Genomic DNA, 17,017 nt, shown 5'->3' on the forward strand with positions numbered 1-17,017 from the left:
CTTGAAGTTGACCAATGATGAATGCACACCAAATAAAGCACATATCAAGCGATGGCCACACACAATGATGCATGCTAGTGGGTCTGGATAAACAAACCAAACAATTTTGAACTGGTAGCAAAAGGAGTTATTCTTCCTTTGGAAAGGCATCTCAGTGCTCTAGCCAGCTCCACCTACCCCAAATATTTTTTATAATATTAATAACAACAAAGGTAACTCTGTAGAAAGATCTCAGTCCAGGCAGACAATGATACCAGTTTGGAATGCTATCCAAATGGCAGGCTAAGTAAAGACAACACTTGTATACAGTGTAAAAAACTCCCTCCAAAATATGAGCTGCTAGACTTTTTGGACAAGTTAATCTACCACAGATGTGCAGAACTACAGGTATCCGTGGCAATCTTTCCATGCCTCTTTTCTTTTACTTGTTTCTTTTTAAAGTAGCCTATAGACTTCAGATTCTGCTCTATGTGATCATCTGTCAGTATTATTTAGGAAAGAAACAACCAACTTGGACAGTTTCTTCCAAAGTAAATTGAAAATCCTAGTAGCCAAAGATGTAAAAGATAATAACTTCTTAAGCTTAATACAAACACAGGAATGTGTGTACTGTGTACTAGACATTTTAACAGGTTTAGCCTGCAACTACGTACTATTAACAGCAGTTCATTTATTCATGTAAGATCAGAAAGGTAAAGACAGCAGCATTCCTGGTTTAACCTGCTTTTCACTGCATGATTTTCCTCTAAAAACTAACTTCCTGTAGGCAGCCATAAGGCAATACCCATATTAACAACATACATTAATATTAAATCAGTCACTGTGACTTTGTTCACAGTTTAAGTGAAACGCGGAAGAAATTACGATTTTCTGAGGCAAAACACATACTCTTTTCAACACTTACTGGTATAAATTAGTGATTAGGTAACCACTGAAATTTGCTGAAGTTTAATGAATACAGTAAAAAGTGGGAAGAGAATCTCTTACTTCAGAGGTTAAGCCTCAAGCAATATTAAAACAACAGTTTTCAAAATGGATACGTAACATTTCTGCACATACAAAAATACTTAGATTTAACTGCTAGAAAAGGTGGGGAAACCTGAAGCACTGATGAAAACTGTTTAATTTCATTAACAAGGAATGATCAGTCTCTCAGACAAGAAAAATGAGATTGTACATCCTCCAGAACTAAGCACAATTCAACCTTATTTAAACTTTCCAGCCTGCTTCTGCAACTAAGCGCAATTTATCCCAAGTTACACTTGTGAATTCTCATGAGCGCGGGCCACAGCTCAGCCACAAGCTAACAGTTGGAGATGAAGGCAGCTTTTTCCTTTGTAACAGTCAAGTTCAGCTTGCAACACTATCAAAAATAAAAGAACTGTAAGCTAATTGCTGGCAAGTATGACGCAAACGGTTTCCTCGGTAACAGCCCAAGTTGCTGAAGTGCCTGATCCAGCATTTCCTCATCTGTTTGCACTCACACCAGCAGTCTGACAATGTAGTCACTGCATCCTGTTTCACTCGGCAGCCAGCGAAACATACTGAGCTTAACCCTTTGTTAACAGCCTTATGGTTAACCTATCGTATCTAGAAATCAACTGGTACAGAAACGTTTTAAACACGCAGTTTTAACTTTCTCACACTTTTGCAGTAGCTGCCTCAGCTGCATTCTCTTCTGAATTGAGGAAAAAAAAACATGAAAAAATCTAAAATAAAAATCCGTAATATATCTTCTCATTTGCATTTAAAACAAAAATTAAGGAACATGACGGAGAGCCTCTGCTACAAATCAAATGTAAAAAGGTTAAACACCAGATTCTACATGTAACAACATGCTTTGCATAAAGCTGCAGATTTTACCTAAAATGTCAAATTATCGATACCGCCGATATTAATTTTATAGCTCCAGAATTCTCTTGTTCATTGAGCTCTCTTCCAGAGGAACTGCAGATTCTAGAGCAAATTAATCATTTGATTTAAGAAACCAAATTATAACCAAAAAGCACACACATAAGCCTGTCTGACAATACGCTGCATAAAACTCTGGATAATTTCAGGATTTACTTTCAGATGTGAATTTGGCCATTTCACAACACGATTAAACTCACAACAAACTATTTCCAGCATTGCTCTTTTACATACCGGTGATCATCTGGTGCAAAACTTAATCATATTTTCTGCATTATGGAATAATCACAGGGCACAAAGAACAAATAAGATAAAGGTCATTATTTTTGTTTAAAAAAAAAAAAAAAGGAGTGGGGGAAGCTTCACAAAGGCAAAACACGCATGAAGTTCACTGATAACAAGAAAGGTCTCCCACCTTCACAATACATCCATGCAGTGCAATTTTAAGTGTGAAATCCCCCCAAAGCATTCTGAAACAGACAACCAACAAAATAACCTATTACAGCACCTAGTTGTCACCCTAGTTGTGTTCAGGAAGGTATCCAAAAAGAGAAGGTGCAGGAAGAACACAATGCTAGTGACTATTTCTCTCCTTTCTCTTCTTTCCCCACCCCAAAAAAAGGCCAGGTTTGTATCAAGTTAGAACTGCCAACTGCTATAAAAATAAAAATAATAATAATAAACACTAGTCCTGCTTTTCCAATGAAAGGCAATAGTCTAAACCTTAACACATGCAACATGGCTTTTCCAGCTTCTTAGAAGGCCTTGCTCAAAGGTAGTGTCACAACTTAGTCTTATCACGAAAGAAAACAAAAGCATTGGGACAAAAAAATCCAGATGTACAGGCAAATGTGTACACTAACACAAAACTCCAAGAAAATAGTATATAGGTGTGCACCAGTAGCAGTACTTCTCTAGTGAACAAGAAACAAAAAAGGGCTACCATGTTTACATGATAAAAATCAGTGCTCTAGCTCAGTTGGCAATTAATTATTCTCTAGCCTTTCAGCAATGTTTTTCTTTAAATTGAGATGTCTTAGTCAGCAGGATTTTCTACTCTACTTATATAGTTTTCCACTGCATCTCTTCTTTTGATATGTTTTTCCAACTGAAAGGAAAAACAGCTGAAGAAGGATGCAAGCCAGCAGGTACCAGCAAGAACAACATTACCCTGGGATCCAAAAGATTCCAACTCTATTCAAAGAGGGATCAGGGACCCAGGAAAAATCTCAACTCCAGACTGAGAACCGTTGATGGCAATTTCCTTTCCTTAGCACTTTAAGAAACAGTTTTTGTGGTGGCCACACGATAGTTTTAGGGATGATTTTATAGCTATCTGAGTTGGATTGCGAAGAAACATCCACAGAAGCTTTCTTAGCATAAAAATTTGGTGCCAATTTAGGTATGAGTAACAACAATCATTTCTTTCATTTAACTGATATATAATAACAAGGCCATCCTGCATGGAAGGTTAGTCCCTGAAAGCCTTTTGATAGGTTTGGGAGTTCATCCAAATACCAAACATCAAGCGCACTTGTGCAAGTCAGAACCGTTACATGCTCTATAGCACGCTCCCAGCTATAGAATGTACCAGCGTGAGATACACTCCAGCTCTGTCTCCTGCTATGCTTTGCCTGGGAGACGGAAGGAGAAAATATAGCTCTGTCCACCAAGCTGAATAACCTTCCAAATGACGCTTGAGAGGAGGCAAATATATAGGAAGTGACAGATATTGACTCCAGCTTTTCTTGGCTTACCCCTTTTCCTGAAATCTGCAGGGGTACTACTGCAGAACATCTCAAAGAATGAAGCAGAGCTGATGGGAACTAAAAGACAGACCTGAGACACAGCCGAGAGGCTAGAAGACGTGCTGAGCCAAAGTATTACTCAGAAAGTAGAAATGAAGTTCAGAATTTCCATTTAAAAAGAAATTCAGCTAAAGTCTAGTTTAATTTAGTTGCCACAGACTTCTTTAAACAGCAAATAGAGTTCTAGGTAGCAAGACAGAATATCCCTCTACTTCTACCGATCCTGCTACAACTCAAGTGGTAATCTGAATAAACAGCTCAAATTCATACACAAACTTCAGTATTAGATCAGGCAAAGCACTCCAACAAGCCAGGAAGATACTTAGAAGGACAAAAATACTCTAATTCTTTCCCTTCGTTTTTGAATAGAGGAAAAACAAAAGGTTGTTAAGTAATTTTTTTTTTTTTTTTTTTTTTTTGAGGCACAGTTCATTCCCTATTGTCACTAATCAGCCAGCTATTCTTGCCACAGCGACAGCACTTGGGTCAAAGCTACTCCGACTTTGCTTTCCTCACTCACAATAGCGTTAGGCAAAACATTAGCAAGATAGCTAAATGCTAATGCTTCTCCCAAAAGAAACTTACGGAACCTTTGTTCCCTCTATCCACAAAATAAATGGAGGATTATTTTCAGCTGTGAAACTGGTAAGAAGAGGTGTTAAAATTATTGTAAAATTAGAAACAGTTATAGGGAAAGAGAAAGAAAAATAGCATTTAGAGAAAGAGACAAGGAAGTGGGCCATTTCCTATTGATCACCTATTTCCTAGGAAATTCTTTTCTTTTATTTTGAAACAAAATGAATTAAAATACAGATGTACCATCTGAAGTCACACCAACCCTGTCCGGTGTCAAACAGGTGGAAGAAACATAAGTCCAAGAATTCATTCATTTGAGATTGCCAACACCTACCACTAGAGAGTCAAAGTTATAAATTATATTAAAAGCCTGTGAATTTTTAATGACTAAAGCATATGTGTGTACACGTGTATATATATATCTATACACATACACACAGTAAAACAAGTTCTTTTCCACTTGAAAGCTAAAGTGCTCCACGAAAGCAGGGAGCTTCCTAACAGAGTGAATGTTAAGGCAAGTATAGAAGTCTTAGAAACCTTTAGAAATGAAATGTTAACAGCAGCTAGCCTTGTACAAGAAAAATGACAAAGCTAACTATTACATCACATTTTTATTTATCATTTATATTATATCCCTTATTACTCAATGGAAAAGTGTTACAGGTGAATCACTGAAGTTTTACCCACTCAGAGTTAATTCTGAAGTTGCACCACTTTATTATAAGAAACACATCTTGAATCTTTTCCAAATCTGTAACACTTCCCTGAACACTAAAACTGTAGACCAATTTCATGTTTCCAGATACAATACGGGTTTCCAAATGAATGTCCAAATTCCAAATGAATCTTACCTGGTGTAGGGAACCTGCTTTGGCAGGGGGGTTGGACTAGATCTCTTGAGGTCCCTTCCAACTCCTATGATTCTATGAATTTGTCCTGAATTTTTACCCTTAATGACCTTAGTAACAGGCACAATCCATGAACAAATTTCATATATAAATAGTTTTATTTGGTTTTAACAAAACAGCTTTTGAACCTTAGTATCTCAGCTTTGATTTTTACTCTACACAAGAATGTTTATCTTTCACAGAGACAGAAGTACTGTTTTTTCCCCTCAGACCACTCTACAGATGTCTTTGATACAAAAACTTTAATCTCAGAGGGTCTGAAAACCTAGGCTACCCTCAAAAGCAATAGCCAGCATCTGCCTTTTTATTTCCATCGTGACCATCATAAAGTTTCATACAAACCTCTTGTTTTCAAGCTTTTTAAGAAGTTATTTGACCTCTAGCAAAAGTGTTCTCAATTACAATAAATGAAATCAAAAACAACTAGTTGTTACCAGAACAGCTGTTAGAAAATCTACTTTCTTAACCAAATTTGTCCAGCCATAAGCTCCAAATAGAAAGAAAAATTAGATTTTCGGTATTACCATTGCATGGAAATTTTCTTCTATGGTGAATTAAAAAAAATAGCAAGAAACTGTAGATAGAATCTAGTGAATACTTTCCTACAGCTACATAAAGTAAGTTCACAGACAACTGTCAACATATTTTCAACTGTTTTTTTTTTTTTTGCCATAGCATCATAAAGATATTTATTATCATATCACAGCACTCATTCTAACATCATATAGACATTCATACTGCAATTTTTTTCAATCATTGGAAAGATCCTAAGAAACAATGCCTAGCTTTTTTGTTACAAAAACACCCAAGAAAAAGAAGATGCCTAGACAAACACCTATAAGTTTAATCAAATGAAATTCTCTCATTGCAATTCCACTCCTTCATTTGAGATTTTCTTCCAAAGCACACCTCAGTAGTTCCCAAATTGATGCTATGTGGCTAGATGATACAAGGACAGACTGAAAGCACATAACGAGCAGATTGTGTTTACTAGTTAGGATATCAATATAGTATAGAGCACCTTATTTAATATGTTAGAAAGAGCAAAGGCCCTCAACCGGTTAAGGTAGATTTGTTTACCACAGGCTACAAACAACATTCAGTGGATATATTGCTGTTTCACACCATTATTTCATGGACAAACTCAATGGGAGCAATATAACCCACATCAACACTCTTCTTTCCCTGTGCAAAGTAAAGACTGCTTCTCACACATTCAACTAATCAAGGGCAAAGCTGTGTTCATGTGCCTTCACTTCTTCCAGTCCAAGCCAATTCATTCAGGGAAACACAGAGCAGACAGTATTTCACAAGCACAGCAGGATTTTAACTTTTTCAGCGTGCTAATCACACCTTCAGGTTCTAACACAAATTTCCTGCTCTTACACACGGGACGTTAACTGCTTGCATCTAAGAAAAAGCAGCCTAAATGAACTGAAATTGAAGTTCAGACTACACGATGAGAATAGTTCTTTCGGACTGACAATATGTAGGACTACAGAACTACAAGGATGGATATCAAAAAGACTGTGAGCAGACTGCACTGTTCAGATGGCAAACCAAATGAAATACTGAAACATGGCGGCCATTACTCAAGAAAATTGCTTAAGATTTCTCAAATATATTTTTTCTTACAACATTAGAATCCATAAACTAGATGCATGACACTGAATTCTGTTAGGGATTAATGATGTCCTGTAAATACAGAGATTAGTACCTGCCGCAGAGAAAGCTCACAGGAAGTTAGTTCATATCCCCTCTGAGCTACAAACCCAGTAAACAGCCATCCAGTTCTGGAAAGCATGCCCACTGTAAGGTTCCATGGTCACCACACAGCTTATTTCCTCTCTGAAATGAGGTAAGCGTTTATCACCAAACGTTGAGAAACCTTATCCATAGCAGCAATGCACAAGAAAGCATATAAACTTGTCCAAAGAACCAAGAGTACTAGAACTCAGAAATTAGAGACCTTAGTACTAGAGTACTCAGAAATTTAGAATTCCTTTAGAAGAATCCACCAGATAGAGAAAAGCTATGTTCCTGATGTGGTAAACAGGTGTCACCCAACAGTACTTAGAAAAAAGTTTTTATAAAAATGAAAATAATTTGTAATTTAAGCTATAATAATAAACTAAGGAAAATAAAAAGCCCAAATAAAGATCCCAAACATGAATATAAGCCTTTCATGTTAGGCCACACTGGAACAAAAGTCACCCTAAAGATGCAGATAGTGAGTCTAGTGTAAAATGCCTTTTTAAAGCCTTTATTTTACCTGCCATCATGTTAAAAAAGTTTAACCCAAAAGAAAACGTGATATGACCAAGGAAGGGTTAAAAAAGATGCTCTAATACCATGATGCCTATGCAAGTTTTCACTGTCAAACTGTTATTTCACCAGTAAAAAATCTCTCCACAAATTGGCATTTCACTCACTTTTGGAGGACCTGATATTACACCCTTCTGCAGACAAAGCTTTATCGACAATAGACATACACAGGCAGGTGTGCCACAGGACTGTGGTACAGTTCCACTGGGGTGGGAGCAGCACTGTGTGGTCTGAGCATACTGATATACTCAATCCAAATTAAACCACCTGCATATTTTTCCAATTAGTATCACCAACAAGGATATAGAAAAAAACAGATTATCTATTTCACTAATTTGTACTGTTCCTCATAAAGCAGGGATAATCTCTCAAAAACAAATCCAAAGCACCCAAATACAGCTTCATGTGGTGTATATTCTATTGTATCTAAAATATCTTCAAGGAAGATACGTAAGAATATTTTAACACTTAATTAAACAACATTTATCAAGTGAACAACAAATAAACATTTGCTGCAAGTGTGCCCTTAACTTAATAATGTTATATAGATTTGAAGAAAGGAACAATAAGGCTGGCAAACCAGAACTGGGTAACTACACTTGACAAGATTAACATTCAAGGCTGTTTAATTAGAAATCTGTCATCTTTCTCCACACCTTTTGTACAAAATGAGGCCAGCATTGACACACAAAAAATGCTCTGCATAGCAACACTGCATCTCATAAATGCTGAGATCTCAAATAAATGAAGGCACGTACAAAAAGCACTTAGCCAGCCGTGCCCTCTTCCGATCCTCCACCTGTAAACTTGCCCATTTCAAAGGAAGAGACTACAAATAAAAGCTACAAACAGCAGGGATAGTTAATAAGAAAACCAGACAAATCAAAGCTAATTCCTTGACAGCAGCTATTTCCATGAATTATGAGGGCTGCTCTAAAAGTAATGCATCCTATTTTAATCCTATTTTATTACGTTGGCCCATGTTGTCAGAGGCAGATGCTGGTGGTACAGCAGCAGGAGCTGAACCTTCCCACCAACATTCCATTACATATCGCTCTTGTGCAGCAGCAGGACAGCCTGACAAAATGGAACCTGACACGGAAATGCAAAGGAAGTAATGGTGTACCAGTGAATCCCTCCATCCAGAAAAAAAAACTGCATCCACTGAGATTTGCTGAAAGTTTACGGAGACCAAATAATGAATGTGAGCACAGTGAAGTGGTGGATGATGCATTTCAGTAGTGATGACAGTGGGTCACTTCCACTGGTACAGATTTTTACGAGCACAGCATGCAGGCTGTTGTTCTTCACTGATGAAAAAGCATAGCTAAGGGTGATGACTATGTTCAAACAGTGCTTTGCGGAGAATTTTCTCTACCATGTTGTGTTATTGTGCTCTTTTTAGCTCTTGGAGTTTCCATGAAAATAAGCAGGAGGCATTACTTCTGGATCAATTTATGTATATCCTTTCACAAAACAACTGATCTACTTTCAAATATTAGCCTGACCTGTAAGCTACAATTTTGTATCAGCAGTTCCTCTTTTCATAGAGTATCTGTTTCCTAGAGCACTTGCATTTTTTTGCCCTCACTCAAAGACCACTCATTCAACTCAGTCATGCTTAAGGAAGGATCTCTCTGACCTGTTTTAGTTGTGCTTTCTCTTGCTAAATAACAAGTTGATGCATCATAGTATCACTATCACTTCTAACTTATTAGTATTTTTTATTCCTATCTGTATGGAAGACTAATATTCCTTAACATCTAACACATCCTTAAAGGAATCAATGCATTTAATCATCCATTATAATTCACTCATTTATTGAGAAGTCTTCCTTATCCACTCCAACACCTCACTTACTCTTCACGCTTTCATTCCTCCTACTGAGTTGCAAAAATAAAAGTCCCATTATTTTTTTCCCCCATTATACTTTTTTTCTGTTGTGGTTTTGCCCACTGAAAAAATCCTTTCATTCCCCTGATTCTCACCTCCACAAGTTCTTTCAGTTCTCTTTCCACAGTTTTATTCCAGAAAAGCAGGTGAGATCCTATCAAAATACTCTATCGGTGTAGTCTGCCATGGTCTGCTCTCAGATCTCAGTTGCCTGTTAAAAGATTCTCATGTTTTCCTCCACAAGTTTTTCCAGATGGAACAGATTACATCTTTCAATTTGCCTGTCTTTAATTCTTATCTTTGTAAAGGAACAAAGATTCACTCCTTTCCATCTTGAGCAAATAGTTTGCAAGTACCAGACCTGATAGTTACAGTTAAATTTTTTCCGTGATTGATTGTAAAGTTTTTGTTTTTTAAGGTATCAGAAAAACAAGATGAGTTGGGGGGGGGGGGGAAGGTACTATTTTCCTCTATTTTCCTATCAAGAATCAGGATTTAACAGAATGTTTCCCAACAGAATTGAGATTCACTCACGACATGGGAGGCACTAACATGGAGCACCAGCTCACCCTGCAGACTTGCTGTATGTCACAGCATATACAATAGGGTCATCCCACTAACCCTTTTTTCATAAAGCTTGGTAAAATTTCATATCTTTGAAATCTATAACATTCAATTGGTTTGATTGATCAAAATCCTTCATTAGGACAGTACTGCTAGGTACGTACACACAGACTAGTGTGTAGTATATAAGGAGTTGAGTCTTTTCCTCAGTAAAATACACCTGACACCTTGTAATTCTTACTCCTTTCATACTTAACCTCACAGAACATGCTGTCTATGACATACAGTGTGGAAACTGTCCTCTTTTCCCATTCTAGAGGTTGTTCTGAGAACTTGTTATTCCATATCTCTACCGTTTTCTTTCATACATTTACATCATCTTCCTAGTCAAAGCTGAAAGCCAGTGTTTTGTCAATATATCCTGTTGGTTCTCTCTCACACAGTCGATCACTCAGTTCTTACATACTTCTCTCCCAGTTTCTTCAGCTTCTTTCTCACTGGCATTTTGGCCATTCCTGTAATGCACCACCTGCAACACTTCCCCCATGTTTCCCCAACGTTTCCTCAGCAGATATCTTCACTTTCATTTGCTTCTCTCTTTACCTCTTCTAGGCAGGAAGCCGCAGCTGCAGGAACAATCGAGCTAATTTGTTACACTGACAAGTTACAAACACATTCCCCTGCTTTTAGTGTGCTACTTCTGTCCAAAACAAAGTGCCATCCAATTTCGGATGCCTAAAAACCAGCTTATGCTCCAATCAGCTAACAGTGCTCTTAACAGCCATCAGTCTTCTTAACTACACTCCGCATTATGTTTCTGGTGATCACTGCCACAGGGATGACATCTTAAGCACAAATCTCTGTACAGGTCTCTACAAGCAGACCGTGCTCAAATCATCCTTTCTTTCTGATACGATACTTTAAAAAACTTGAAGACACTCCATGAAACTTGAAAATGGAGAAGGGAAAAAAAAAAAAAAGGATGTGACTCTTACCAAGTCTTTCGTGACAGGCAGAATGAGAACATTTTGCCAAGCCCAGACAGAACCAGACAAAAATAATCTTATCCAAAATAAGAGTTACAAAAATAATTTCCCACGACTGTTACTTCCATTGTGTACTCACTTTTACTGTACATTACCAACACTCAGTTGCATCCCATTGAAGTTGATTGCATTCACAGCTCCACACAGATGTATTCCTACCTTGATTTCTACTCCCCACACCTCCATCCCCAAAAGATGACCACTAAAAACTCAAAAGATGCAAAGATTCTGTAACAATGGAAACTAACTTTTACCTACAGATACCCTTGCGGTAAGGATCACCACAACCACCACTACAGGAAAAGCAAAACATTATGAAGCACTCATCTCAGAAGCATAGAAGAAGAGATACATTTCACCTTTCTAGGCTTCAAACCTAGAAAACAGTATCAAAACTTAAAAACTTGAGGGCAATGTAAAATACCTACATAGGGTGATTACCCTAAATAAACAGTACCTAAACAATATAATGAAAAGGGACAGTATATTTTTTGATAGCTTATCCAGATGGTATAAAGACACATGATAAATTAGGAAGAACTCACCAGTCACTGAAGTTCAAGGCTCAACTGGAACTCCACACAGAAAGGACCTCCAACAAGAAATCCTTTCCCCAGTGGTGGTCAGACCTTAAATGGGGGCTGGGAGAGGTGGAGCCAGACTCCACCCCTTCCAGTCACACAGGTGCATTGCCTTCACCTGTGCTCCTGTGGCTGACTCAGTGCTCACCTCAGGTGATCCATCAGTGGTTCAGGCCATGAATCAACAGTTCCCATACAACCTATTAACAGGTATCTTCTGCCCTAGGAAACTAATTGCCTCAGCAGTTAAGGACAAAATATGATTTGTTTTAAAAACAGGAAACAAAATTTTTATACATCTAAGTAAACTGTTAATTCTACATTTTAGACTCTCTAAATCACATCTTGATCTTCCAAGGGTACAAGATAAGACTCTTGCTCTTCAGAGGGTACAAGATAAAAAGCATAAGACAGCTACAAATTGAAACTGGCAAGATGTGGTGGTCAATCTACCAGCCTCAACTTGAGACAACTCTTCCTTCAATTACCAGAGAGGAAGATGGATGTTTGTATCCATTAAACATCCCAGCTTTACTACTTGTTTGAACCTAGTAAGATAGCTAGGAAAAATAAATAAATAAATGACAAAAACAAAAATCCTAGCTCTATTTGCAGGTTACTTTGGATGTACATCCCATGTACATAATCAGAAAGGCCTATTCTTATAGTAAAGAAAACTAGCCATTTTAGAATCACATATCCTACACAGTTACATGCTCTCATATACGTGTTAAAAGGCATGTAAAAATAATGTTTTACACTACAACATATTTCAAGACAAAGATTACTTATAAGAGCTGACAAACACCCTTTAGAGTCCCAATACTGATCCGGCATTCTAGAAACAACAGCAAAAAAAAGAGCATTAAGAAATGGTGTAGTAAGTATTCAGCAGCCAGCAAAGGTAATCGCTTTGCTATGTACAGCTAAAGTTAGCATTTAATTAAACCACATAATCAAAACATTGTCTGCACAACATTTGTAATACCAATCAATACCGCAGTTGTACTGCTAAACAATTCAGCAATAGGCCCAAGATGAATACTGAAATAAAGAAACAAAAAAAGCCTGCTTAATGCTAAGATCTTATGTATTTCCATTAGCTTTTTCTGTTAAGATAGTAGAGCTCTAAAATACATCGTGCTTGCATGATTTTTAGCCTTAATTTCCTTTCTTCTGTTCTACAAGTATTTCTATCTATATAATAGATAATGGCATTTAAGTATAGTACCACATAAAATTTTAAGAACATAACCTATTCAAGACTCTTTTCCTCCACCCACCAATCTACATCACTAGCCACACATTGCAGAAAAAAAACCATGCATGGCATGAATTAGCATGGATGTTCACAGAAAAGGTAAGAAAGATAATAATCAACAGTATTACAGTTGCTATCTGTTCGCACACAAAAATCAGAAATCAGAATTTGACAAACATATCCCTTAAATTAGAAAGTAGAAAGCATGTGTGTAGGATCATGCTCACAGGGCCTCTTCCTACCTCAACCCTCAGAGGACAGTGACAGCTCCACTTGACTCCAGTTGTGTGTGCGCTACTGGTTGTGCACACCTGGCATTGTCCCCTCTCCCTCTACTCTCCATGCAGAAAGAACCCTTAGGATTACTGGTTTAAGCTTATTTGTGGAAAAAGAAAAAATATAAATATAAGGAAAAGAAAAAGCCATCCCTCTATACTTTTTTCCTCACATTATTTAGACATAGTCAGGCATAATTTCAATTCAACAAGTAACTGAAAACATCAGTACCAGCAATCCCTTTTTTCCCCCAAAAAGTAAACAAAATCTACATCTGCCTTTCCTTGTTCTTACACATACCTGCTTGTAGGGGTTCAATGCATTAATAGAATACAAAATGCATCAAACCGAATGACAGCTAAACTAATACTGTCATTATAAGTATTCCCGATACAGCAAACTTCCAGCAAACTCCTCATACTCCACTGACCTTCCCAGAAGTACTTATTAAATTCACTATCTTAAAATATTAATATGGAAAAAGAAGTCTTTCAATATTGTCTAAACATCTACAAAACATGCAATCGACCTGGTGACAAAGTTCTCATGATAAATGCTCCTCTGAAAAGCATTGAGTGCATATATTCCTTCTGTTTCAAGAAAGCAATATACAGCTCTCGTGATGCTTGGACAAGTCAAGTCACAGACGAGAGGCTTCCTTCCCCAAGTCACCCCCAGCCCCAGCAGCTGACGTTTTGTCAGTTCTGCAATGTCTGATATCTCTCCAAGTCAAACAGGAGAGCAGAGTATTTAACCTACACTGTCCTCATAAAAATCACTCATGAAACACCGCCCAAAACATGTATCTATGAATGCAATTTCAATCATGGCTAGTAAAGCATAAACATTTATTGTAAAGTGCAATAGATTTTACAAGGAAAATAAAGGACTTCTGATCACTGTTGTTTCTGTTCACTTCTAGTGATAATGAGGATATTAAATTCTGCAAGTCTACCAACCAGTTGCATTTTACTATGTACACACATGACTTAAGTACTGTCAATAAATTCCATGTATTCAGTTAGGTTGACGTTTATAATGCTACTTAAAGAATACCAAATCAGTTGAATGAAAACAAATGTCTTTTATCTTCTAGAAAAGTTAATGAAAGCTGTTACTGCATTTTCTGTGCTTCTTACTCTGTAGACAAACACGGTGTAAACAGAGAGCATTTACTATCTAGAAGGGAACGGAGCAGCAAAAGGAAACTATTGTACAATATTCCCCACGTATTTTAACTGCTATTACAATATTTTAACGTTTGTCCCATTGTCTGCATTTGATCATTTAAACCTTCTGACGCCTGTTCCAGCAGACTGGCATTTTAACCTTTCACGCACAGAACAATTACTGCTGTATTATTCTATTGCGTAAATGCAGAGAAAGAAATGCTCGCAGGCCACTGCAGTGTTTCAGATTCGCCTCGTATTTCCTCCGACCTATTTCACAGACGATCACAAGAAGCGCATTATGGAACTCACGACAAAGCAAAGTTAGAACGTTTCATTTGGCATTCATGAATTTCAGCCACCAGAGCAACAGATGGGGGGGGTTCTGCGGCAACAATCCTTTCACAGAAGCCAGGCACTTGCCATTCATTCCCAATGCCCCCCCACACTCCTCCAGTACGGGGTCAATTGTCCGCCCCAGCAGAGCTGGGCCGCTTGCACCCAGCACAGTCACTGCTCCCGTCGCTCACGTGCCACCCACCAAATATAAACCAACTGCCCCACACAGGGGTTGCCCTGCAAAAACAAAAACAGGACTCACTGACAAGTTTTCCAGGAGGCAGAAAGCAACAGAGTTCCATTCAAGAAAACTGAACGTTTCGGGCATCATTCCAGACTCTACTGAACAGCTCTCTCTTTGGTTAAAAAAAAAGAAGTTTCTTAAGTTCAATCAGCTCAAACCTAATGGTAATTTATTTGGAGCGGGGGAGAGATGGTTGAAGAGGAGACAAGAGAAATAGAGACGGTAATCTGCGAGGTAGAAGGAGCCCCGTCTCTCAAACACTGCCCCAAACTGGTAAATAATATCCCTCCAAATCCGAGCTCTCCTTTAGCACTTGGCAGTCTTCTCGTCGACGGAAAGCGAGTGGAAGCGGAGGTGGAAGCAGCCAGCAAGCTGTGCTGGCTTTGTCTCATGAAGTTTACCAGGAGCAAAGGAGGTGGGCTTTGGGAAAGAAACAGGGTGGCTGATAGCAAAAAGGATTAGACGTTAGCATTTGATTAGTACGAAAAGCGAGCGAGCCTCCTGTCCTGTTGCAGGCACCGGTACGGTTTAGCTTCCGTGCAGCCTGCAAGGATTGATTGTACAGACCACGCAAAACGGGGGCGAGGAATCAATTCACGCTAAGGAGCGAGTATCTTCCTCTGTCCCTAAGGGGAATTTGACAGCAGACAACCCGCAGGTACGCTTCCAAGAGCTGGGAGAGAGACCGGCGCTCGCCGCTCACCAAGTTTCTCCCCGCGGTCCCGGGGCCACATACCTGCTCTCTGGAGATGCAAGGCAACGAGGGTCTCCTGAACATCTTGCTGCTGCCGTAGTAGCTGCCCGAAGCTTCCCCCAGGGACACGCAGCTCGACCTCCGCCGGGGTCTGATCACAGGCACTTTGTCCTCCGCGCCGGGCAGCCGGGGCTGCGGGTGGTGCTGCTGCTGAGGCGCCGCTCGGCCCCGCGCCGGGAAGATGCCGCGCTCGGCGCCGCACAGAGCCAGCAGGCAGCCCGCCAACCCCACCGAGCCCGCAAGCAGCGGCCGGAGGGCCGGGGGCAGCGGATGGAGGCCGGTCAGCGACACCAGCCACACCGCGCCGGAGAAGAGCAGGACGAGCAGGCTGCGGCGGAGCCCCGCGGAGCTCTGCAACAGGGTGAGAGCCGCCACCGAGCCCAGCACGGCCAGCAGCCTGCCCGCCGCCAGCCGCGCCTCGCCGGGGGTAAGGGGCTCCTCCGGGCGCCCCTCGGCCGGCGGCAGCCACTGCAGAGCCACGAAGTCCCCCGAGTAGCAGCAGACGGGCAGCGCCAGCAGCCACCAGCGCGTCGCGCCGCCGCGCTCCCCGCGGGCCAGGCGGCAGGTGAGGAAGAAGAAGGCACAGGCGATGCTGAAGAGCGGGCTGAGGCAGCGGGAGAGGCTCAGCAAGGCGTGCGGCGCCCGGGGGCTCCGCCAGCCGCCTCCGTCCTGCGGGCCGGCAATGCCCCGACAGGGAAAGGCCAGCAGCGAGAGGGCCACGGCGGCCAGGGCGCCCAGACTGAGCAGCGCCCGGCGGGAGGAGGCGGCGGCGCTGGGGCAGAGCGGCAAGGACAGGAAGCTGTCCCCGGTGTCCCGCCGCGGCGGGGTCGCGCAGCCCCTCGCGCAGCCGTTCCGGAGGCTCTCGGGCAGCGCCGAGGGGAGCTGCGGCCCCGCGCCGTCCGGCTGCGGGCACTGCGGCGGCTTGCCGGGGCCGCGGCGGGAGGCGGAGGCGGCCGCTTCTCTCTCTTCCCGCATGGTGCTCGGGGGTCTCGCTAGCTCCGTCCCTCCGGCATCGCTTCAGGAGAGGGGCGCCGGGCAGAGCCGCGGCTTCTGCCCCGCGGGCAGCGGCGTCCGGAGCATGGTGGGGAGCGACGGGAAAAAGGAGAAAAGGTAAAAGTCTCGCTCGCTCGCTCGTTCGTTCTCTCTCCCCCGAGCGGATCCGGCAGGAGGGGCTCGCTGTCGCCTCCCAGCGCTCACCGGCGGAGCCGCCGCCGCCGCCTGCGGGGGGGTGGGAGGGCGGCGAGGAGAGGCCCCCGCCCGCCTCCCTTCACACGCTGTGCGCGCGGAAGCTCTGCGGCGGCACGCGCCGCGCGAGCGGCTGCGCGCGAACTGCCACGCGGGAAGCGGGGAGGGGGGGGG

General features: G+C 41.3%; 1 protein-coding gene across 1 annotated transcript in view; it reads right to left on the reverse strand.

Annotated features, from left to right (window-relative positions):
- PDE3B (phosphodiesterase 3B) overlaps positions 1-16,714 on the reverse strand; it is a 76,566-nt gene extending 59,852 nt beyond the window's left edge. Inside the window, exon 1 of the mRNA XM_065755279.1 lies at positions 15,641-16,714. Within this exon, the coding sequence (XP_065611351.1) occupies positions 15,641-16,633 (993 nt within the window). The 5' untranslated portion in view covers positions 16,634-16,714. The remainder of the gene's footprint in view (positions 1-15,640) is intronic.
- Positions 16,715-17,017: the final 303 nt, after the last annotated feature.

This window comes from Cyrtonyx montezumae, unplaced genomic scaffold (assembly GCF_038088225.1).
Source record: "Cyrtonyx montezumae isolate F1298 unplaced genomic scaffold, pur_monq_1.0 scaffold_10, whole genome shotgun sequence".
NCBI lineage: Eukaryota > Metazoa > Chordata > Aves > Galliformes > Odontophoridae > Cyrtonyx > Cyrtonyx montezumae.